This window comes from Megalobrama amblycephala, linkage group LG4 (genome assembly GCF_018812025.1).
Source record: "Megalobrama amblycephala isolate DHTTF-2021 linkage group LG4, ASM1881202v1, whole genome shotgun sequence".
Classification (NCBI taxonomy): domain Eukaryota; kingdom Metazoa; phylum Chordata; class Actinopteri; order Cypriniformes; family Xenocyprididae; genus Megalobrama; species Megalobrama amblycephala.
This window is the reverse complement of record NC_063047.1, coordinates 7,134,462-7,158,267: the sequence shown is the minus strand read 5'-3', so window position 1 is coordinate 7,158,267 and position 23,806 is coordinate 7,134,462. Positions and strand designations below refer to the sequence as shown.

The following is a 23,806-nucleotide window of genomic DNA, read 5'->3' as shown; positions in this document are numbered from 1 at the left end:
TTAAGGTCTGTAGGAATCTAGAATATAAATTCTATTTTTATTTTTTTCATTTTTGCACTGATTTTTGGAGAATTCAAAAACAAGGAAAATTCAAAAACAAGGAAAAATGCTAAACATTAATCAGATTCAAAGTGCTATGTGAAAGATTTGGTTCTCCTTTTTGGCCAAGACCTTTATTATTGTTTATGTTGGCATAATAACTAGTGTCATCTTTCTCTTGAGCAGTGTGATATTTGAGTGTATGTGTTTTTCTGCAGGGCCTGGTCTGGTGTTTGTGGTATATCCTGAGGTGTTCTCCACCATGCCGATTTCTCAGCTCTGGGCTCCTCTGTTTTTCATCATGTTACTCTGCCTCGGACTGGACAGTCAGGTAGAAGAGGCCTCATAGCACAAGCATGCACAAACTAGCTCTGTTCTAAACCCTAGAAAGCTGACTTTTTGACTAATACCTACATACAGCAGGCAGCTACCTTCTAAAAAGCCATTCGCATAGGACAGAAAACCAACTTACTGAAATGCTATTTAAACATATTATTCTGCTTCTTCTCTTTCTTCTTCTGATCTCTTCTAGAGCTTTAACTCTACAACTACCAAACTCGGCTCAGACCTTCAGGCTGTTCTGTGCTATATCTTTTCTAACTGATCAGGGGCCGTATTCACAAAACATTTTATCTTACCACTAAGAGTTCTCCTAAATAGCAGTAAAAGTTCTTAGCCTAAAGTTTTCTCTCAAAACCTATTCACAAAGCTGCTGAGACAAACTTTTACTAAGGAATAGAGAGAAGTCTTAAGCTAAGAGTAAGGGCGGGGTTGACCTCGTTGCTATGGAGTAAACACACAGTGATTGGCTGATGGGGGAGGAGTCAGCGATTTAATCATAGAAATATTGTAGAATGAGGTGTCATGTTTCCATATTAAAATAAAGGTTTTAAAATACAAATGTTGCCCTATTCAAATAAATATTTTTTTAATAAAAAAGTCAAAATAAAATGTTGCCATTGTTGCCATAAAGGTTTTAAAATAGCCTAAGTGTCACTAATTAAACTAGTATATACAGTTAGTTGTCCGCCTCTTGGGTGTCTGCATCTCAAGAGAATGCAGAATTTAAGCGACAAATTATGTTTTATAAACAAAGTTTGGGAGAAACGCATTCGAACAGCCTTTCTAATCAGCTCGAGAGGAGGAATATATACACAGATGATAGCCGACTCGCCTATAGTTACTTCGACAGTTTTCTGTATCCCTCCGCCATCCTGTCCCTCATTCTCGGCTGGGGATACGGGGAGAACTCTGGTTTTGGGCTAAATTCCAAGCTCGATCCCCTTGCACAGCACACCAAATACACTTATATATATATATATATATAAATATATATATATTTTATTACTCTATTCAATCATTTGTAAGTGTGAACTCATGAAAACCACTGCCACAGGTAATCAAACAATATTTATTTATTTGTTAAAGATTTTTTTTTTTTTGGCGTCTTCTTGTAGATTCAGATCTATAAATCAAAACGTATTGCATTTATAAAGAAAAAGTTCAGCACCCAAGGCTCAATCGCTATTGCCTCAATGGTGTACAGTTTCTTTGGGTGGATTAGGACTGTTTGTGATTTGGTCTTAGTGACTTAGAAGTCCTCTTGACTACTCCTAACTTTTCACAGATTTAGGAGCTAGTTTTAGCGCTAAAATGCTTTGTGAAATACTCTTAGAGCAAAAATTTAGGACTCCTAAAAATAGGACTGACACGCCCATTATTTTTAAGAGTTTCTCCTAAATCGGCAAGTTAGGAGCTACTTTTAGCCTTAAGATGTTTTGTGAATACGGCCCCTGAGCTAGATATTAAAATATTCTTTTAATATCTAAAAAAAAAACTGAAGCAGCACATACGAAAATTTGTACAGCACAAACAAACAAGACTATTTTGGGTGAATTTGAGGCATGTGGGGGGTACAGTATAATACAGTATATTATAATTGCAGTATAATTCAATGTCTAATATTTTAAAAACCCAAGGAGCACAAACAATTGAGTCTTTATTGCTGACATTTTGCATTGGGTGGGTGGCCAACTTCATGCAGGTCAAGCACCTAAAACTTTGTCAAACCTTCCGTTCAGCCTTTCTCAGGCCAACTTCAAAGTTTGTCCTGATGAACTTTTTTTTAATCTAGTTTTTTAATTGTTTTCTCTGTAAACATGCGTTAAACTTGACTTTTGCAATGGATCTCACTGTTTTTTCAGCATCTTAAATACATATGTAAATATTTTTATAATCAGCAATTCTTTGCATTCTGTCCAACATATTGGATCAGTTTTGTCACAGTGCATTCTGCAATTGTCTTCCTTATAAAGTATAAACATGATGCTGCCTTGGTAAAGTTTGGTAGGCCACAGATGGCAAATTTGCTCATTTAATGTTCTTTCATCCGTATCATAAGTTTCTGCAGCTGTAGGCCCAGTCTTCCCATGTCCTTGTGTGTTCTCAAGGTTTGTTGACAAGCAGGAAATTCATTGAATCTCATGGAGTAAAAAAGGAGTATATTTATCATCTGATTTTATTGCTATGTTTCTGTACGGCCAACAATCACAATTCACAGGACCAAAATCACACAGGATTCTTATTTTCTCTTTGAGCTGTGAAAAGCTGTTTCCTCATTGCACACAAAGGAAAGGCCCAACTGTAAGGGAGTCGATTACAAGCAAGATGAGAAAAATGAGCGTAGTTGCAAAATCCATACCGATGTGTTTAGATGAAGCAGGATAATAAATGTCTCGTTGTGTATGGAAAGGTGATCAGGAAGTGCCCAGCTCACCAGGTTTTGCAACAGAGCTGAATGCGTGTCTTTGTACATTCATATGTGATATTGGACTATCATTTTGGACTATTGTTTGTGTACAAGTACATATGTGTATCTGTGCAGTTTGCCATGGTGGAAGTGGCTGTAACGTTCATCATGGATGGCTTTGGCAAGAAAGCTTTGAGAGTTTTTAAGAGGAAGGAGCTGATTGTTCTGGCAGTGTGCAGCATTGGCTTTCTGCTGGGGATTCCTCACATTACCAGGGTAAATATGCTCTAGTTTCACATTATAAACAAGTATTGTATTTTTAACTTTTGAGATTTTGTTATACTTGGATCAGTTGGATTTTATACAACTGTTCCTGGCCTAAACATAATTTTAGTTTCATAAGAAAGATTTCATTTAGAGATATTATATCTCAGTATTTTTCAGTATATATTCAAGTACTATATTCAATATATTTTTTAAAATTCAAAGAGTAAAATACATCAAGTATAAATAAAGTCATGTGAAAACGAATGGAACAAAAGTATTTGAAGGGAATGATATTACATTTTTATTTATGTATTTTTACTAAAACATTTTAATGTGTGTGTGGACTTCACTAAGCAATTGAGTAGTGAAGCAAATGTATAAAAAAAATCAGTTTTGAATGAATTCATTGAAATGGACAATCTGAACTGATTCACTGAAATGAATCATTCTTACCAACTTTATTTTTTATTTGCTTGTGTAGCCCTTGTTTTGATTATAGACATGAAACCTAACCCTTATTTCAGTACTAATGAAATAATATTTTATGTGTGCAGGGTGGGATATATGTGTTTCAGCTGATGGATCACTACACAGCTGTGGTGTCTCTAATGTTTCTGGCCTTCTTCGAGGTGCTCGCCGTCACTCTCATATTCGGTGAATGTCACTTCCTTCAGTGTGCACTTTAGACAATAGAAACGTCTAGGTTACTAGTGTAACCCCCGTTCCCAGAAGGAGGGAACGGAGACGTTACGTCGATACTGACGTAATGGGGTCTCGCTAGGGAGCCCAATCACCTCCAAGGATACAAAACAAGCCAATGGGAATTGGCCTGTGAGATTTACATGCCGGGCCCCTCCCCCGGCATCCGGGTATAAATAGGGCCGGCATACTCACCTTCATTCATATTTTTGCTGAGGAGCCGAGACAGGTATCTGGCCGCTCAGCGGTGGCTCAAAGCTATGGCAGGGGAACGTAACGTCTCCGTTCCCTCCTTCTGGAAACGGGGGTTACACTAGTAACCTAGACGTTCCCATTCAGTCAGTCACGTTCGACGTTACGTCGATACTGACGTAATGGGGTCCCGTGGAAAACGCCATAGCAACCAAACCACGTTACGAGTGTTAGGGAGGCAGGTGCTGGCAGGCTGAGGCGTGCCAATGCAAGTGCGGCCCATACTCGCAACCCTCTAGCGCCCAGAGTAAGCCCAGGGATGTCTTCCATACCAGCGGGATGGAGAGGACAGGGTGTTACCGTGGAGAAGTCGAAGCTGCTGTTCCTACCCCACGGGGAAGAGTGCTTCGGAACTCAATCCCTCGTTTTTCAGCAACGACAAAAACGCCAGGAAAGCGTTCCCCGAGGAGGGGAAAGCTACGGAGACCACACCCTGCCCGAAGGGAGGTAACGTGTGGAAGACACATATGGACTGGCCTGAGAACAGTAACGCATATGGAAGATCTCTGATGTAGGTCCTACCTTCCGGGAGGAACGACTAGCAATCAGAGACGGGGCAAAGCGAAGCGGCCCAGGGAAAGACACGGGTTTACCGTCAGGGAAACCTTACCGTGGACAAACACATATGGGATTACCCGAGGGGAATCACAGCATATGGGCATCTAGCCCAGTACAAGGGCAGACCAACTGGGCATACACACGAGTACTGGACCTAGCGCCGGACGCCTCCGCCACGTCTGGCCGCCGCAAGATGCAGGAGGAACTCCACAGGGTTCGCCGTTACGGGGAACTGAACTGAGGAGCGGAAAAAGTGCTCGCATTCCCTCTCCCGAGGGAAATGGCACAGCAAGCGAACACCCATGGCTATCTACGAGTAGACAGCACACGGGTGGACACCGGTTCCACTCGGAGGTTATAATACCTCGCGAATGTATTCGGTGTCGCCCAGCCTGCAGCTCTGCAGATGTCTGCAACAGAGGCACCGTGCGCCAACGCCCAGGAAGAAGCAACACCCCGAGTGGAGTGAGCTCGCAACCCGAGGGGGCACGGCTCGCCTTGGGAGTGGTACGCCAAGGCGACGGCATCCACTAACCAGTGGGCCAACCTCTGTTTGGAGACAGCCTTTCCCTTCTGCTGACCTCCAAAACAGACAAAGAGCTGCTCAGAGCTTCTGAAGCTCTGCGTGCGGTCCACGTAAACGCGCAGGGCACGAACGGGACACAGCAACGCAAGGGCTGGGTCTGCCTCCTCCGGGGGCAGTGCTTGCAGGTTCACCACCTGGTCCCTGAAGGGAGTGGTGGGAACCTTGGGCACATATCCAGGCCGGGGTCTCAAGATCACGTGAGAGTAGGCCGGCCCGAATTCCAGGCACGAATCGCTGACCGAAAATGCTTGCAGGTCCCCAACCCTCTTGAAGGAGGCGAGCGCGGTCAGGAGCACTGTCTTAAGAGACAGATGTTTCAGCTCAGCTGACTCGAGGGGCTCGAAGGGAGCTCCCCGAAGGCCCGAGAGGGCGATGGAGAGATCCCAGGAGGGAATGAGGCGAGGCCTAGGGGGATTTAACCTCCTGGCGCCTCTGAGGAACCTGATGACCAGGTCGTGCTTTCCTAGTGACTTGCCATCAAGCACATCGTGATGCGCTGCGATGGCGGCCACATAGACCTTCAGGGTGGAAGGGGACAGCCTCCGTTCCAGACCCTCTTGAAGGAAGGAAAGCACAACACCGACCGGGCATTTCCGGGGGTCCTCCCTGCGGGAGGAACACCACTCAACGAACAGACTCCACTTCATGGCATAGGCGCGCCTCGTAGAGGGCTGTCGTGAGAGCGCGTCGGCCGCACGATTGAGCTCGCCCGGGATGTAGGAGGCGCGCAGCGACCTGAGTCGGCGCTGACTCCACAGGAGGAGATGGCGGGCGAGTTGCGACATGCGACGGGAGCGTAGACCACCCTGATGGTTGATGTACGCCACAGTCGATGTGTTGTCCGTCCGGACCAGTACATGCTTGCCCTGCAACAGCGGTCGAAACCGGCGCAGCGCAAGGAGTACTGCCAGCAACTCGAGGCAATTGATGTGCCAATGGCGACGGGGTCCTGTCCAGGAGCCCGACGCCGACTGGCCACTGCATATGGCACCCCAGCCGGTGGTGGAGGCATCTGTTGTAACAACAACATGCCTGGACACTTGTACTAGGGGCACCCCGGCCCGTAGAAAAGCAAGGTCCGACCACGGGCTGAATGTGCGGCGACACTCCGGTGTGATGACCACACGGAGTGAGCCACGGTGCCATGCCCACCTCGGGACTCGGTCGTGAAGCCAGTGCTGAAGCGGTCTCATATGGAGCAATCCGAGCAGCGTGACCGCGGCTGCGGATGCCATATGCCCCAGGAGCCTCTGAAATTGTTTCAGTGGGACCGCTGTTTTCCGCGAGAACGAGTTCAGGCAGTTCAGCACCGACTGTGCACGCTCGTTGGTGAGACGCGCTGTCATGTTGACCGAGTCCAGCTCCACACCGAGAAAAGAGATGCTCTGCACGGGGCAGAGCTTGCTCTTCTCCCAGTTGACCCGAAGCCCCAACTGGCTGAGGTGACTGAGCACCAGGTCCCTGTGTTCGCACAACTGCTCTCGGGACTGGGCCAGAATGAGCCAGTCGTCGAGGTAGTTGAGAACGCGAACGCCCACTTCCCTGAGCGGGGCAAGGGCCCCCTCTACGACTTTGGTAAAGACGCGAGGAGACAGGGACAGCCCGAAGGGTAGGACCTTGTACTGATATGCCCGCCCCTCGAACGCAAACCGTAGGAACGGTCTGTGTCGAGGGAGGATCGAGACATGAAAGTACGCGTCCTTCAGGTCTATAGCTGCAAACCAATCCCGGGCGTGAACGCACGTGAGAATGCGTTTCACGGTGAGCATCTTGAACGGGAGCTTGTGAAGGGCCAGATTCAAGACACGCAGATCCAGGATTGGTCGTAACCCCCCGCCTTTCTTGGGTACTATGAAGTAAGGGCTGTAAAACCCAGACTTCATCTCGGCTTGAGGGACAGGCTCTATTGCGTCCTTCGCCAAAAGAACCGCAATCAAAAACGAGGCGTTGGGACCTGTCACCGAGGTGAACAGAACGCCGCTGAACCTGGGGGGACGCCTGGCGAACTGAATCGCGTAGCCGAGTCTGATTGTCTGAAGGAGCCAACGGGACGGGTTGGGAAGGCGTAGCCACGCCCCCAAGCTCCGTACGAGTGGAACCATCCGGACAACAGAAGTACCCACGGGGGGGCAGCATGGAGCACTGTGGCCCAACTCGGGAGGCAGTGCGTCCCGAAGTCGAGGCTGTGAGTGGGGTCCACTCACATGGCTCAGAGTGGGCAGGGTGGCGTGGGAAGGCAGTGCGTTCCCGGGGTGCCAAGACCCTGCCCGTGGCGAAGGAAGGAGTGGCTGAGACAGAGGGAGCGAAGGCTTGCTCACCCCCAGCGCAGACCTTCTTATATGACCCAGAGGTTTCAGAAATTGCTCTTTTATTGAATGTGTGGGTACCGCTGGCCTTGCGACCAGCGGCGGAACAGAAAGAAAAAACAACACAGGATTTTCCCCCGGGCCCTCTCCCGGGGGAAGGAGCGGTGTGGTCACCGTCTCCCAAGCAGCTTCCGAAACCTCCGGGTCTCCCGTCTCAGGGCCGCTTCTTCGCCTTCTTCTTTTTCTTAGAAGGCGGTTTGGCGGTCTGGGCGGGGGGCGTGGCCTTCCTGCGGGTGGCTCGAGGAGGATGGGAGGGTTCCGACCTCACAGGAGCCTGAGCCGCAGGGGGACGCCCTCGGCGAGGAGCAGACGGAGGCACAGCCCGAGGCGGATTGGTGGCATCATCACGCCTGGGCAGGATGTGCTTGATGGCCTCCGTCTGCTTCTGCACCGCCGAGAACTGCTGGGCAAAGTCCTCGACGGTGTCGCCGAAGAGGCCGGCCTGGGAGATGGGGGCGTCAAGAAAGCGAGCTTTGTCGACCTCCCTCATCTCAGCCAGGTCCAACCAAAGATGCCGTTCCTGGACCACCAGGGTGGACATCGTTTGACCCAGGGCGCGTGCCGTGACCTTCGTCGCCCGGAGGGCGAGGTCGGTCGCGGCGCGCAGCTCTTGGAGCAACCCTGGTTCAGCACTACCCTTGTGCAGGTCCTTCAGGGCTTTAGCCTGATGGACCTGCAGAATAGCCATGGCGTGCAGGGCAGAAGCCGCCTGTCCAGCAGCGGAGTAAGCCTTGGCCGCAAGAGTCTTACCCGCTTTGGACGGGAGACGCGGACGATTCCGCCAGGTAGCCGCGGACTGCGGGCACAAGTGCACCGCAATCGCACGTTCCACCTGCGGGATGTCCACGTAACCCTTGGCGGCTCCTCCATCGAGGGTAGTGAGAGTGGAGGAGGCAGAAGACCGAAGTCTGGCAGTGTGAGGTGCCAACCAGGTCTTCTGGAGCTCCTCATGCACCTCCGGGAAGAACGGTACTGGGGCGGGACGCGGCTGAGCGCTACGCCCCGACCCCAGAAACCAGTCATCCAGCCGCGAGCGCTCGGGACACGGTGGAGGGTTCCACTCGAGCCCGATGCCCGCGGTGGCCCGGGCAAGCATGGCTGTTAGCTCAGAGTCCGCCTCCGACTGAGCAACCATCCCAGAGGGCGGAAGCTCGGAGTCATCGTCGGACTCTGAACCATTCAGCCCACTCCCCGATGCAGCGATCGACATCCGATCCTCTTCCGGAGCGCCGAAATTGACGTGGGGCACCCCCGAAGAGGGCCCCGCGACAGCAGACGGCAACTCAACGGCACATGGTGTTGTTGAGGAGTGGGAGGTTCGTGGGGACGGACCCGACGAAGTGGCTCCCACTGTGATCCTCAGATCTCCCAGAGCACTAGCCTGGCCAGTGGCCGCTACAGCCGCCGGCGCTGGGGTAGTGACAGAGGGGCCTCTCACCTCCGTGTTAAAGAAGGAGAGGCGCGATCTCAACACCAACATGGACATGCCCTCGCAGTGAGGGCATGTACCATCCACGAGCGCTGACTCAGCGTGCGGTCTACCCAGACACGTGAGACAGTGGTCGTGGCCGTCAGAAGAGGTCAGGAAACGACCGCATCCAGAAACACACGGACGAAAAGACATCTTGAAAAAGACGCTGATCGCCCGTGCTTGCTCTTTCAGTATACCTCACCAGCCGAAGCACCCAGGGATGAGTGTAGCACCGTCCTGTGGGCAGCGCGCCGTCACACCCACCGCTGAGCGTGCCTTTCCCACCAGCTGGAGAGACTCGAGCAGCCACCAGAACCAGAACAAAAACAGCGAGGTAGCAATTAAAATTGCTGTTTTTAGGACCGTGTCCTATAGCAATTATAATTGCTGTTTTTTGCTCTATAGAAATTCACTCTTTAGAGGTGAAGTGCGCAGATCCGATGCGATCGGCTCCGAAGCAAAAGTATGAATGAAGGTGAGTATGCCGGCCCTATTTATACCCGGATGCCGGGGGAGGGGCCGGCATGTAAATCTCACAGGCCAATTCCCATTGGCTTGTTTTGTATCCTTGGAGGTGATTGGGCTCCCTAGCGAGACCCCATTACGTCAGTATCGACGTAACGTCGAACGTGACTGACTGAATGGGAACTAGAAAGTCATTGTACTGCTGCTCCTATTGAAATATGACGGTTCATGCTTTTCCTTCTCACTTCTTTCTTGCTCTCTTCCACATCTCACTCTCTCACACACATGCAGGAGTGAGACGGCTCAGTGTAATGGTGGAGAAAATGCTGGGAAAGAAACCAAACATCTTCTTCCGTGTCTGCTGGCAGTTCCTGTCACCCATGCTTGTGCTGGTGAGGAAAAAAACATTGTGATGCTCTGTATTCGATATTGACAACTACATCGATCTGTGTTCCAGTGTAAATAGCTTCAGAGTACACTTTTTGCCAACAAGCCTTTTTTCCATTAAGTAGCAGTGAAGTGACAAAAATCAATAACAAATCTAACTTGTTGTCAGATTGTATTGTGCACACATGCTTTTAACAGGAAATCCGGACATCCTAAATGCCCTTGCCTTCCTATAATTCACTTTTCAAAAGGACATTGAAACATTTTAAATGGCATTGAAAAAAGGTTTTACATTTGTTGATAATTATAGATATTTATAAAGTGGAGCCCAGTGTGTGTCTTTTCAAGTGCAGATCTGAGAGGTTGGGTGGGGTATGATGCTTCACCCAAAAATGAAAATTCTGTCAATATTTACTCATCCTCAGGTTGTTCTAAAAAGTTTCGGTAACACTTTACAATAGGGTTTTATTAGTTTACATTAGTTAAAGGTGCCCTAGAACCAGTTTTTAAAAGATGTAATATAAGTCTAAGGTGTCCCCTGAATGTGTCTGTGAAGTTTCAGCTCAAAATACCCCATAGATTTTTTTTAATTAATTTTTTTAACTGCCTATTTTGGGGCATCATTAACTATGCGCTGATTCAGCGCGCGGCCCCTTTAAATCGCGCGCTCCCAGGGGATCTGCCTCTTGGGCTTGTCTTATCATGGTCTCCACTAACATTCAAGGCTGTTGTGGTCATCCAGATGCGAGTCCGCCATCTGATCTGGATGCGGACCAGATCAGGCTGACTACGGTGACCTTGGGATAAGGATGAAACGGAGACTAATACAAGTGTAGATGCCATTTTACTTACAAAGTACATCGGATAATATGGGAAGAGTTCCCTGTTCCAATTTATGCAGCCTAATCTTTAACAGATTTGAATTATAGAAATGTGATAGTGTGTTACGTGAATGCTAGGTTAAAAAGATGGATGTTAATCTAGATTTGTAGATAAACAGGAAAAGGATCTACCGCCCACAGTCAATTTTGATATTCTATGTTTTATCAACTGGCCAGAATTTTGAGACCGCAATAAACGTGAAGGACTATAATGCAATAGGAGCTCGCTCAAGTACTGAGACGCTAAACCATGTAGAGCTTTGTAAGTTTTGAACACAAACAGTTGCTGGTGCCCATTTTTGACTTCCATGTATGAACAAAAATACTATGGAAGTCAATGGGGACTATAAACTATTTGGTTACCCACATTCTTCAAAATATCTCCTTTTGTGTTCAACAGAACAAAAACACTCATACAGGTTTAGAACAAATTGAGTAAATTATTTTTGCGTGAACTATTCCCTTTAATAATAATGATCTCTTTCCTGTCTCTCTCTGCAGGGTATTCTGATCTCCAGTATTTTTCAGTATACTCCAGCTCGATACGGCAAGTCTTACACTTACCCGCTCTGGGCAGAGGTGGTCGGCTGGTTCATCTCTCTTGCCTCCATCATCTGGATTCCACTTGGAGCTCTACATGAGCTTTGGACCACCGAAGGGTCTCTGCTGCAGGTATGTACAGTGTACAAACACTCCCTATATCAATATTTGTTTTGTTTCTCCATGTCAGAATGAACCCAGTGCCTGTCTCTATCTCTGTTGCAGAGGTTGAAAAAGTCCATAACTCCAACTGTAGATTTGGAGCCTCTTTCAGAGAAACCATCTTCTGAGTCCATTGCGCTGTTTACTGCTACTTAGACACCTGCGTCTGTGTGTTCTTAATATGTTTACTCATTAGAAGTGCAAAGTAGTTCTGCTTAAACTGTAAAAAAATCATTTTATTATGTTTTTACTAATATTTATATTGTGTTTATTGCATTTAAAATGAATGCTGAAAAGTACAAACATCAAAATGGTCCCAGATTTACAAAATGGCATTAATATTGATCTTTTTTTTTTACTTATTGAATTACTTTTTTTACATATATTTATTTGATTATTTGACAGATTTGTAATGTAAAAAAAAAAAAGTCAGTCTTTAGTAATTTTATGCACATTTTTCTTCAAGTAAAGAAATGTGACATAAAATATGACATTCAGTGAGAGATAAATGGCAAGAATTTTAGTTGGTTTTCTCCGTTCGCCTTGTTGTATTATATATTTGAATAGATTAATTTTTAGGGCTGATGAAATGATGTTAAGAATATTAGGCTCAACATACTTGATTTTACAAAACTTCATTTCAAAATGTTTCCATGAAACTCTTTAATTCCATGTCAGCATCAATTTATTGTGGTACAAAAACATTCACCCTCATAGGCTTTAGCACAGATCAGAAAGAGCTTTTCAGATGCCTTTGTGTTAACAGAGGTTAAATGAACTGAGCAACTTATTTACAGCTTTTTATGACGCATGCAGGTTTTGCCCTCTACTTTGTTACTTGAACTGTGGCACATATTCTAAAGCATACATAGATGGTTGAGTAGTAAAAACATTTTTGCCCAAGTTTACGGATAAAATGGGAGAAAAGGAAAGGTTGTAAGTAAAAATGTGTGTGCCCTTTTTAATACGCACTTTCTGATGACACCTTTAAGGCCTATGCATTCTGATATTGATAGAGAAAAAATCATGTTTACTATTTTTAATTTTAGTATTCACTATTTTGTAATTTAGAGTAAACTGATTTTTTTTTTTTAAGTAAGCCAAAGTTTATATCAGTGTCCATGACACTAAAATGAGAGGCATATTTAGAAATAAAACAGTTTGTTTAAAATGCGCAATGTTCAAACTAGTGATTTATAAATCAGAGATAGTGTCCACTGAAGAATTGACAAGAAAATACAACACAATACAGTTGTCATAGTAATCAGTAATAATTAGTAATAATCTGTGAACACTGTCTTTATTAGTTGTACCAAACCATAGCACTGCTGTTATTGTTCAATGTATGTATATTATTGTCATATGTCATCTTTTTTTTGTTATCTCAAAATGTAGATACCACAGAAGAATAATCATTCATATTCAAACAGTTGTTCTCTATTGTGTCATCATTGACAGACTATAAAGATAAACACTTTTTATATATTTAAAATGCCATTTTATGTCATGACTGGCAGTTTCATATGCAAGTGGTCTTATCAAAATAAAAAGCTTTACGTTGTCAGTTTCAGATTCTTTTTCATTGTATTGGGCAGAGTTCCATATTATGACCTGTAGTACTGCCGTTTCACCACAAGATGTCACCCCAGCTCAATTAACTACTGATGTCAGTCATTCATTTGGCACAAACACGCCGTTCAAAGGCAGTAACTTTTATTATTTATATACTTTATATAATTTTATATAGTTTATAGTATATAATATTATTTCTAATTATATAATATTATATTTGATTGTTATATTTTGATTACTTTTAAAACCCCATTTATATTTTAAGTATTTGTAAAAAAATATATATATATTTTTTCTTATTAAATTGGCATAGAACTAATTTATTTTTTATAATGTAACAATGACCTAATTTGACCTAAAGTAACCTCTTTTTTTTTTTTTTTTAAAAAGTGTAAAAGTGCAAACGCTGTTGATAATTCACAAGTTTAGCAAAAGATTTTAATGTGCATATTATGTGTCACATTGCAATGTGGGCTGGGGGTTATATGAATATAGAGTGATTGCTTCCTCTGAATCAGTTGTATTTGCTGTGTCTGTGCACTATGTAACTGAAAAGCGGAAGCACTAATAGAAGTCAGTTGAGACTGCAGTTCGGATGGCAGATCAATACCCTTGCTCAGTACAAAAGCAGGCTGAATGCCACCACAGCGGCTCATTTATAGCTAGCAGCAGATCAATACGCTGCAGCCTGCGATGGAGCAGTGCCTCAGTGGGAGAGATGTGCCACACTGCTGTTAGCTTGGCTCAAATATTGTGTGCAAGCAGAGGACAGGGACATTTGGATGTGTGTATCTACAACAGAAGCATGTTAGTTATTTAGGGACTGGAAAGGCTCCAATACATGAGTGCCTGTATAACAGAGAGTGTATAGGCTTTGGATCTGTGTGGCATTGGGAAGTGATATCTTTGTGACCTGACAGGACCGAATGCAATGAGAGAGGATCTCTGGGAGGAGCGCAGGTCTTTGGAGAGCTGCCCTAGGTCTTGGCCGACCTTTCTGTGACCTCTGGCTGACCCCTAGCTGATCTGTGGGATATCTTTGCAAAAGAACTCCAGCCAAAGCGGCCTTCTCTTTCTCTTTCCTGGCGTGGGAGAGCGCAGGTGTGCTATATCACACTCAGTGTCGCTGCAGGGGAGGATTCACATCCAGTGGAAGGGGAAATCAGGCATAAAGGGAAATGAAGACACATGTCCTTTTTTTCCCTTACACACACACACACACACACACACACACACACACACACACACACAGACAGGCAGTTTTCAGCATTTGCTTTGGCTTCCAGTGAAATTGCAACTGTAACTACTTTCACAGTTGTCCAGTTTTAGCTCAAGAGCTGATCCTGTGATATTGTTGTAGGCCTAATATCTCAACTGTTTCTCTTGGTAACATTAGCGCAATTTTGTATGCAAAAAAGGTCCATCAACCAATCAGCTTCCCGGTCAATGAGTATCATCATATTCCTTCTACATTGTAAATATATCCTGTTATGATAAAAAATGACTGATGGTTGCCAGAAATTCACAGTAAAAAAATATGGTGACAATGTTTCAGGTATTATGAATGGCATATTGTTGCCTGTAGCCTACAACTTAAAACAATATATTTATTTCATTAAATGATATATTCTTAATATACCAATAAAATAGACTGCTGACCACCAGAATAATGGTAAAACAGAATTAGAATTTATATAAAACTACTTATATACATGGAACAAAACAGTCAGGGAAACATACATTACACTAAAATAATGCAATAAACATTAACTAAATAACATGAAACATAACACAAAACACCCTTCTGTAAACTATTTCAAGAAAATATAGTCATATGTGACGTGTCACGCAAGGACTTCTGGAAATGTCTTTGTAAATGATATGGTAATTCATAGTTTTTTGGGAAAAAAGCATCAATTTGACAGTAATTTACAGTAATATTACATATAATGCATTGTTCAACCATTTACAATTGTCCACTGTACATGGTAAGGTAACTTAACCAAATTTATAGTTGTTTTCTATAAAAAAAAATTACAAATGTTTTTACAGTGTACACAAAATTATCTGAGCTGTGCAATCCACAATCATTTTATCGCTCTATATTCTTACTGTATGTCAACAATTCTCTCACTTGTGTGTATTTTTTTGTCATTTTTGGAAAATGAGACAAAGTTGATACTGAGAATTGGGTCTTTTGATTTATGAAAGAACAACCTTTGAACAATAAATATTTCCTCTGTGATGCTAATCAAGTAAGACAGCAATGGCTAAGATCAATTATGTAAACTGCAAGCAAATGAATGAATGAATGAATGTTTAAACAAACAAGGCTCTTGCTACTGTGGATTCCCATTAGGGAATGAAGGGGCAGCTGTGTTAATGTTAACGGCTGAGTGTACAGAGTCTGGCAATCTGTGTATTTGTGCCTTGGAGTTTGCTGAAGAAGGTTTGTATGTTTGTATAGTGAAGCTGTGTGTCTGAAAACGATGATAAGGATGAATCAGAGCAGCTCAAAGGACACAGAGAAATAAAGCTGAAAATACACACTCTCTCAGTCACCTTTGGTCTTACCTTTCAGTCTGGTGCCAGAGTGATTGTCTGTGTCCTTCTCAGATCTGTCACTGGAGGACATTCTAGATTCTCTTTAGTCTCTCTGAAAGACCGTGACGCCAATAGAGTGGTACTTCATCTATGGGCACATTTTAAACTCTCTTACAACACACATGCACTAGTTTCTTTCATGTGTCTACTAACAATACAGCCAACAATACATGGAATATTTATTTATTTTCATTGACCACAGTGTCATTTCCACCACATACTGTATTGTGTATTGTGTGTGATATCATTCTGTGGTGGAAATGACCTTTTAAAAAAATTTGGAATAACATGGTTGATTTTGTTTTGTTTTGCTAAGGCTAGTTTCTTAGCTAGCATGTATCCTAAATACACACTTAAATAATTTTAGTATAATTTTGACAAAATTACAGCTTGATATTATGTTCACAATTGAAATTAAAGGTGCCCTAGAAGAAGTTTTTACAAGATGTAATATAAGTCTAAGGTGTCCCCTGAATGTGTCTGTGCAGTTTCAGCTCAAAATACCCCATAGATTTTTTTTAATACATTTTTTTAACTGCCTATTTTGGGGCATCATTAGCTATGCACTGATTCAGCGCGCGGCCCCTTTAAATCGCGCGCTCCCATAACCCCCCCGCTCCCCCACCGACTATAAATGCATGCATGCGTCGGTTCATGTAAGTACAGTATTTATTTGGATGTTTGGATGAGTTATTTGTTATTTGGATGAGTGCTCTGTGGCTAAAGCTAACATTACACACTGTTTGAGAGATTTATAAAGAATGAAGTTGTGTTTATGAATTATACAGACTGCAAGTGTTTAAAAATGAAAATAGCGACGGCTCTTGTCTCCGTGAATACAGTAATAAATGATAGTAACTTTAACCACATTTAACAGTACATTAGCAACATGCTAACGAAACATTTAGAAAGACAATTTACAAATATCACTAAAAATATCATGTTATCATGGATCATGTCAGTTATTATTGCTCCATCTGCCATTTTTCACTATTGTTCTTGCTTGCTTACCTAGTCTGATGATTCAGCTGTGCACAGATCCAGACATTAATACTGGCTGCCCTTGTCTAATGCCTTGAACATGGGCTGGCATATGCAAATATTGGGGGCGTACATATTAATGATCCCAACTGTTACGTAACAGTCGGTGTTATGTTGAGATTCTCCTGTTTTTCGGAGGCCTTTTAAACAAATTACACAAGAAGGAGGAAACAATGGTGTTTGAGACTCACTGTATGTCATTTCCATGTACTGAACTCTTGTTACTCAACTATGCCAAGGTAAATTCAATTTTTGATTCTAGGGCACCTTTAACCTTCTTTTTCTTCACACATTCTTCATTTTAAGGGCCTTTTATTGACACTATTGTCTTTTTGGTAGCTTTTCATAAAACTTTATTTGGGGCATTATTGTTGACCATGGTGAAAATAATGATAATCATCATTTGTGTAAAAAATCATTTAAATCATTATAAATTATCATTTAAATCAAATAAATATGAGTGAAATAAATGTTTTAAAAAGTTAAACATATTATAAAAAAAACTAATAAAAACAAACAATATAAAATAAAAATCTAATATATAAAAATTAAAAATAATATATATATAAAAATGGTAAAAAATAAAATAAAATAAAATGTGACCTTCAAATGTAAAAATATTTTACACTGGATGTGGATTAGAGGTCAAGGGCTTGGTACCAAAGGCATTGTTGGTTGTTGACAGTTTTATTTTGCCTTTGTAACCCACATGCTGCATTACAGAACCCAGTGCACAAGTGTATATATACTTGCCTATTTATATTGCAACACAAGTTGAAATGTTGGTGAGTTTGTGAGCAGTAAGCATGCAGATGTGACCTTTGGATGAAAGGTTGCTATGATGTCTCTGCTTACTATGGTGATAAATCTGCTAAGAACATTTGTGTTGGGTTATGTTTGTGTGTGTACCGACTATAAACCATGTTCTGTGCTCCTAAAATAGAGCTTGCCTAAAGTGTGCATATTTGTGTGACTCCACTGTTCACAGGATTTTAGCTGAGTGCAGATCTTTGCGTTTTAGCCTCTAGTCAGCTAATTGTATCTGTGTAATTTTTTGGATAGGTTTTTCCTCCCACTCTGCATAACAATGTTCGTGAGTTTATTGTGCCTCGGTCTTATGAGAGAGATGTGTGTTATTTGTCTCTGTGTAGGAAGCAACAACAATACATCGTGCTGACCTCAGGTTTGACCTTTTCTGCTTACAGGAAATCAGCAAATGAATGCAATCCTTTATTCCTCATATAGCCTTAAGTCAGCAACAGCAGAGCAAAGCATTTGCTCTTTGCTTTCCATTTCAATAATAGCATCTTGCTTATCAGTTTTCAATGAGATAATACAGTTAAAAGTATTTCTGTGAATAACACTTCTGTTCTATGCAATGCGCTTTGTGTTTGGATAGCATGCCAAAGATTAAGCCACACTGGTATAAGAGTGATAAAACTAATCAACACTAATTGATACTATGTAGAGAAGATCAATCCTCACTTAAGAGTATTGATACTAAAGGTTTTAACTAGTCTTTGTGTTATATGATTTACTTGTATCAAAATTTGAAAAACAAATACATAAAATCCACATAAGTATTTGTATTGGCAGTAATAGCCTTAAAATGCCATAAAAATTATACTTTATATATACTTTCTTTTTCAGATAAATTAATTTTGGATTTAGTGTCTAAATATATTTATGATTAGTTAAAAATATTTAATTTATTCACACCCATAATATGAATCGATATAATATCTTTGGTTTTCACAGCCATATTTCAATTTTAATAGTAGTAATTTTTCTCCTGCTAAACGTTTCAGCATTAAGATGGTCAAGATGGTGTGAAAGTTCATTATTCATAAACTGATTTAGTTATTGTAAACATTGTGACTCTACAATGCTTTCAAAAGTATTACTGTTTCCTGGCATAAGTCACTTAATTTGAATGAGCATGGCATTTCTGAGGTCGCCCAATTCAGTTGTGTGTATTTTGCTTTTTATATGATCATGAAATATGTAGTTTTTGATGCCATGATTTTCATTCATTTAACTGCCCATTTGTCCATGTCAGATAGCAGGTCAACTCATTTTGATTTCTGAAGTTTATTTTGTGAATCCTCACAATGCAATGATCCTGAAAGTATCTGCTAATAATCCTCTTTCTCGGCATTGCCAGATGAATTGCTTGAATAAAACCACAGGAGGCTGTTCATAGAAGAAATAATGATGGAAGTCTAGGTTTTTGCATTTATTCAACAGCCCAAACAGTTTATTCTCATTCCCTATGAGGGTTTTTTTCCCCACTCGGCTGCTTCTTTTTTCCATGGGCTTCCTATATTGCTAGCTGAATGAGATTTAAGCCCCTATTTCCTGTCTGCAATGCAGTGGATAGTGGACTGACCTGATCATCCCTATGAGCCATGAGCCAATCACACATCCCAGCACAGTCCCTGTGAGCTGCTTCAGCTTGGTGCTGCACATCTACATCTGGAAAATTGTTTTTGCCTGTCATTGTGGAATAACACGGCAAATGTTATAAGTTCATATTAAAAACTTAAGTTAAAAAAAATATATATAGCTGCAAACAGCAATTAATAGGTTCAAGCGTTTAAGCATATGCGTAAAAAGGTATTATGTTTTATTTAGTATGCCTGTAACTTTTTAGTTCTGAGATGGATTAGACCATTTACAGCCGAGACAGGTAATTTATAAGGAAATTATGCATTTTTCATCTTTATAACAGTTAAAGTGTCACCCATAGCCTGATCTCCATAAAGGTTAGCATGCTTCTTTAGAATCAAATGTCGCATGTGCTCACCTAATGTCATGAAGTTCTGAGTTTTTGTTTGGGAATGATAGGCTTTTGGGTACACGCCAAGCGGCAACCTCCCCCAGTCTCTCGTGAAGACAATACGGAAGTGACTTAAACTGCGATTCATCGACTGGCCGCTAGGGACAGGCTCCAAAAGAGCAGAATCTCATTGAGTCCCATGTTAAATTCGCCAAGTTTATAGCAGAAAAAAACATGTTTACAAGTTGGTTCAAATTGTGGTTTTGGTCTATACTGCTAATGTTGCCCTTCATGACAACTCTGAGGGGGGTGAATTTTTTTCTAACTCATTCGTTTAAATTATATTAAGCCTTAAAGTTCTGCATAATTAAGGGCGTGGTCACTTGAGTGACCGGTTTGCCGCTGCTGTCTGTGAGCCGTCACTTTACCTCAGCAGCGCATTTCAGCCGCTGAATTTGGCATCTCAGTCGTATTTGTGCTTTTTTCTGTATTATTTTATACAATATATGGCTTGCTGCATACTCGAGACAGATGTCAGTCTGTGTACATGTGCTCGCATGCGGAACACACGTTGTTGGATCGTCGTGGCATTGGCTAACAGTTTTGTTCCCGAGATTTACTACAATGACAATACCAGGAGGATATACAACTCCGACAGCACTGCTTGGATATAACTAAAACTGCTGCACTATTTTGAAAAATTATACTTTGGATACGTGCTCATTAGTTTGAGAGAACATTTGAGAGATATATATCTGGTACATATATATATATATATAGGCTATATATATATATATATATATATATATATATATATATATATATATATATTTTACCCAAGTGCCACGGATTGGATTCATCTCGCGATCTCTATTTCATTATAAAGGTATGAAATCCCATTTGATTTGTGTTATTTGCACACCCCACACAAATTAATTAGCCTACTGGTGTTGGAGCATCTATAACGTTATCATAAAAAAATCACTGTAGATTGACAGTAATCCTTTAGTACTTTCTAATGATATTGCTATCTTTTTTAATATTTTAGATAGTATCTAAGATAGATAGCTAGGGCGGGCGTGGTTTCAGCAACAAGTCGCATGGGCTCCAACTTCGTCCCGCCTCTTTGCCCATTTTCAGTTATCCGTGAGTGACGTGCGGTCACGTGCAGCTAAGATGGCCGCGGCCTCATTTATGCGTCAAAACTGCTATTCAGAACTCTATGGGTGACGTCACGGACACTACGTCCATATTTTTTTACAGTCTATGGTCAAAACCCATGGTCAAAACTGCTATATATATATATATATTATTGACCTAGAGAGTCCATAGAATTGTGCTGCAGAGGTTTTATCGAGGTTGAGTAAAACCCCTCTGACTAGTTCATGAAAGTAGGTTTTTCAAATAATCTCCAATATTTCATAAATGATTCGACTGACAGCAGTGGTCCTAAAGGCAAAGCCCCAAATGAAAGCAAGTGTACTCTCAGATGAAGCTGTAATAGTATATTGTTGATTCAGTGCATATTTGTTTGTGCTCTGGAGAGCATTAAATGTTTCTATTTGCAACCAGCTTTTGCAGTGTTGAGCAATGTAGCCAATTAGAGATGTTTAAATGAGTCAGAAATTTTTGTCAAAAACTCCAGCATTTTTGTTCAGTGCTGAGTTATGCAAGCTTGAGAATCCTCTCATTTTAACAAAGACACAATGTAAAGAGATTTATAGTACATTGTAGACAGCTTCATTGATTAACGGCCACATAAACATTGCAAATGCAGAATTCACTCTAGAAACTGCAATGATTGACAGTGACCACAGCAATTGATGAGACAAAAGTCTGATATATGTGCGTTTAGGCTAGAGCACCCGATTTGTGCTCGGTAACACATTATCTGCATTTTATGTTCATTGCCAGTTTATTCTATAAAGACTGTGTTAACAATCTCCGTTTCTAAGTCCTCATTAATCAACACAACACAAATAGTCGGGTCCGTTAAAATTCTTGGAGTGGGCCACGGAAACTTATGCATTTGTTTTGTATGCAAGTTGGAAAATGTTGGGAACCACTGTTGTAGAACAAGATAACTGGAGCTTACGGTAGAGAGAGAGAGAGAGAGAGAGAGTCTGTCTTCTCTAGATGAGGCCAGAAAACTTGTGAGTTGTGACATTGTGTGTGTGTGCTTTAGTGCTGGTCATGAGGGCTGATGGCAGGTGTGCGTGGTTAGTACTCTGGTGACTGTGAAGGCTGCTTGATGGTGACAGGTGGAAATATAGTGTGAGGTTAAAGCTATTTATATCCTTGTTTAGTAACACTTTATTTTAGGGTCTTTTAAGTAGTTGCTTATAACCTTGCATATTACTAGAATATTGGCTATTTATGTGTACTTAGTAAGCACATATTAATGCCTTATTCTACATTCTTTATCTTACCCAGTACACCTAAACTTAACAACTACCTTACTAAATATTAATAAGCAGTAAATTAGTCGTAGTTAATAGTTTATATCAGCAGCGTAGCCAGAAAAGTGACTCTGGGTGTGCATCAGAAAAACTGGGTGTGCCATATTTATTGTCCGATTAATGTGCAACCGGACAAAATATTGTAATTGAAATTGTTGTAGGGGGGTCTGGGAGCATCCTCCCCCATTTTCGGGATTTTAACGACGCATTCTGGTGCACTCTGACAAGAAAATAATTGTAAAAAACAACATTTGCTTTAAATAAAAACAAAACAAACAAAAAAATGATTGACGGCTGGGCATTGACACAAATTTCACCATTGGATTTGATTTTGATTCTGAAGCTTGTGGTTTGATTTCGATTTGATTTCCTTGATTCATTATTGACTAATTTGGGGCCCGTCAGGGTAAAGTTGGTTTTATATTCGCACATTCGGACATCCGTATTCAATAGCCTTGTTAATCAAACTACATTGGACATTCAGTGGACATTCACAAGTAAATATGCCATTAAAACAATACTTGCCTATTTTGATCGAATGTGAAAAATGTTGTAAGTTGACAATCGTTGGTTGTCAATATCATGTCGCTGCTTAAAATTCGCAAACATTAATTTATTGCACATTTATTGGAAAGTCTGAATTTACCAGAAGTCCGAATGTGCGAATATAAAACCAACTTTACCGAAGTGCCCGTCAGGTACAGCAAATTTCCTCAAAGAAAAAAATCTCTCTCAACACTGTAAACTATACAGGGAACCACAGCTGGTAGCCTACATCACTATAATATTAAAAATTAATTTATTTGTAAGCTACTTACATATAAATTACACAGTTTTTATAATAACGTTATAATAAAAAAAAATTATGACAATTATAGGCTATTTCTACTCATTTTTATATAGACCTAAAAATTTAAATGGTGGCTGTCATAAAACAGATTTATACATTCAATATTGAAGTACATGTTAAGCACAAATACAATGAATATGCAATAGTGCATATATTTAGCAAAATGCTCCTCTCGAAGTTCATTTTTGTAGCTGACTGATGCGTTTTTGGACATTGAAGGGCTTTTCTGAGGTAAATGTGACGGTAAATTTGACATTATTACAATATGTTTTAATGACACCTTTCCACAGTTGAAACATGAACATGAAAGATGACATGATACGGATTTTGGTAAGTTCTACTATATCTTTCAACATACCTTTGGATGTTCATTCATGTTTATTACATGTGGAAGAGTTGGTCCGTTCACGCCCGCTCTGCATGAACTGAAGGGCTTAGCGCTACAAGCCACAGAGAGCCACGAATGATCGCGACAGCTCGCGAGACGTCTATGGTCTCACTCCAGTCTATGGGAAAGTATCCCATTTTCGATACTTGTGAGGTTTGTTGTGCTTGCAATTTCACCTGGACCTATTTTAGGTGTGCCAGCTGCCACTTTGGGTGGCACCGGCACACCCTGGCACACCCGTGGCTACGCCACTGGTTTATATGTGTTCCCTATACTAAAGTGTTACCCTTTGTTTCATAACTGGTAGCATTAAAATAACAAGCTCTTATGAAACTTTCATTTGGAGGGATTACAGATTTTCAAATTTAAATTTTAAAATAAATTTTTACTTAAATGTGAGTGGTACTTACCCATTCAAAACCCATTTTGCAAGGCTGTTGTGGGTGATTGCTAGGGTGTTGCTATGGAGTTGATAAGGTGTTACTAATTGGTTGCTTTGACATTCTTGATGGTGAGTAGTAATGAGTGCATGGTTCATTTCTCCCTTCTCTCTCTCTCTCTGTGTGTGTGTGTGTGTGTGTGTGTGTGTGAGAGAGAGAGAGAGAGAGAGAGAGAGAGAGAGACACTGTCTTTAGTATGCCTGCCAAAAAAGTCCCCAGAATGGTTTATGTAAACATAGATTAGGCTGCTG

At 41.7% G+C, this 23,806-nt stretch overlaps 1 protein-coding gene and 1 long non-coding RNA gene across 3 annotated transcripts in view; one reads left to right on the top strand and one right to left on the bottom strand.

Moving 5' to 3' along the window:
• Window positions 1-12,986, top strand: part of si:ch211-225b11.1 (uncharacterized protein LOC561694 homolog) — a 30,934-nt gene extending 17,948 nt beyond the window's left edge. Inside the window, exons 8-13 of the mRNA XM_048187088.1 lie at window positions 258-370; window positions 2,924-3,064; window positions 3,610-3,709; window positions 9,744-9,844; window positions 11,222-11,392; window positions 11,486-12,986. Coding sequence (XP_048043045.1) covers window positions 258-370; window positions 2,924-3,064; window positions 3,610-3,709; window positions 9,744-9,844; window positions 11,222-11,392; window positions 11,486-11,578 — 719 coding nt within the window. The 3' untranslated portion in view covers window positions 11,579-12,986. The remainder of the gene's footprint in view (window positions 1-257; window positions 371-2,923; window positions 3,065-3,609; window positions 3,710-9,743; window positions 9,845-11,221; window positions 11,393-11,485) is intronic.
• A 1,681-nt stretch (window positions 12,987-14,667) lies between these two features.
• LOC125266453 lies at window positions 14,668-23,370 on the bottom strand. Of its 2 annotated transcripts, none has more exons than XR_007184497.1 (4): window positions 23,086-23,370; window positions 19,029-19,132; window positions 15,569-15,686; window positions 14,668-15,474 (listed from the first exon to the last, which is right to left on the bottom strand). It is a non-coding gene; the product is annotated as an uncharacterized LOC125266453 (long non-coding RNA). The 2 variants fall into 2 exon arrangements; XR_007184498.1 differs by lacking the exon at window positions 23,086-23,370 and adding an exon at window positions 19,446-19,506.
• Window positions 23,371-23,806: the final 436 nt, after the last annotated feature.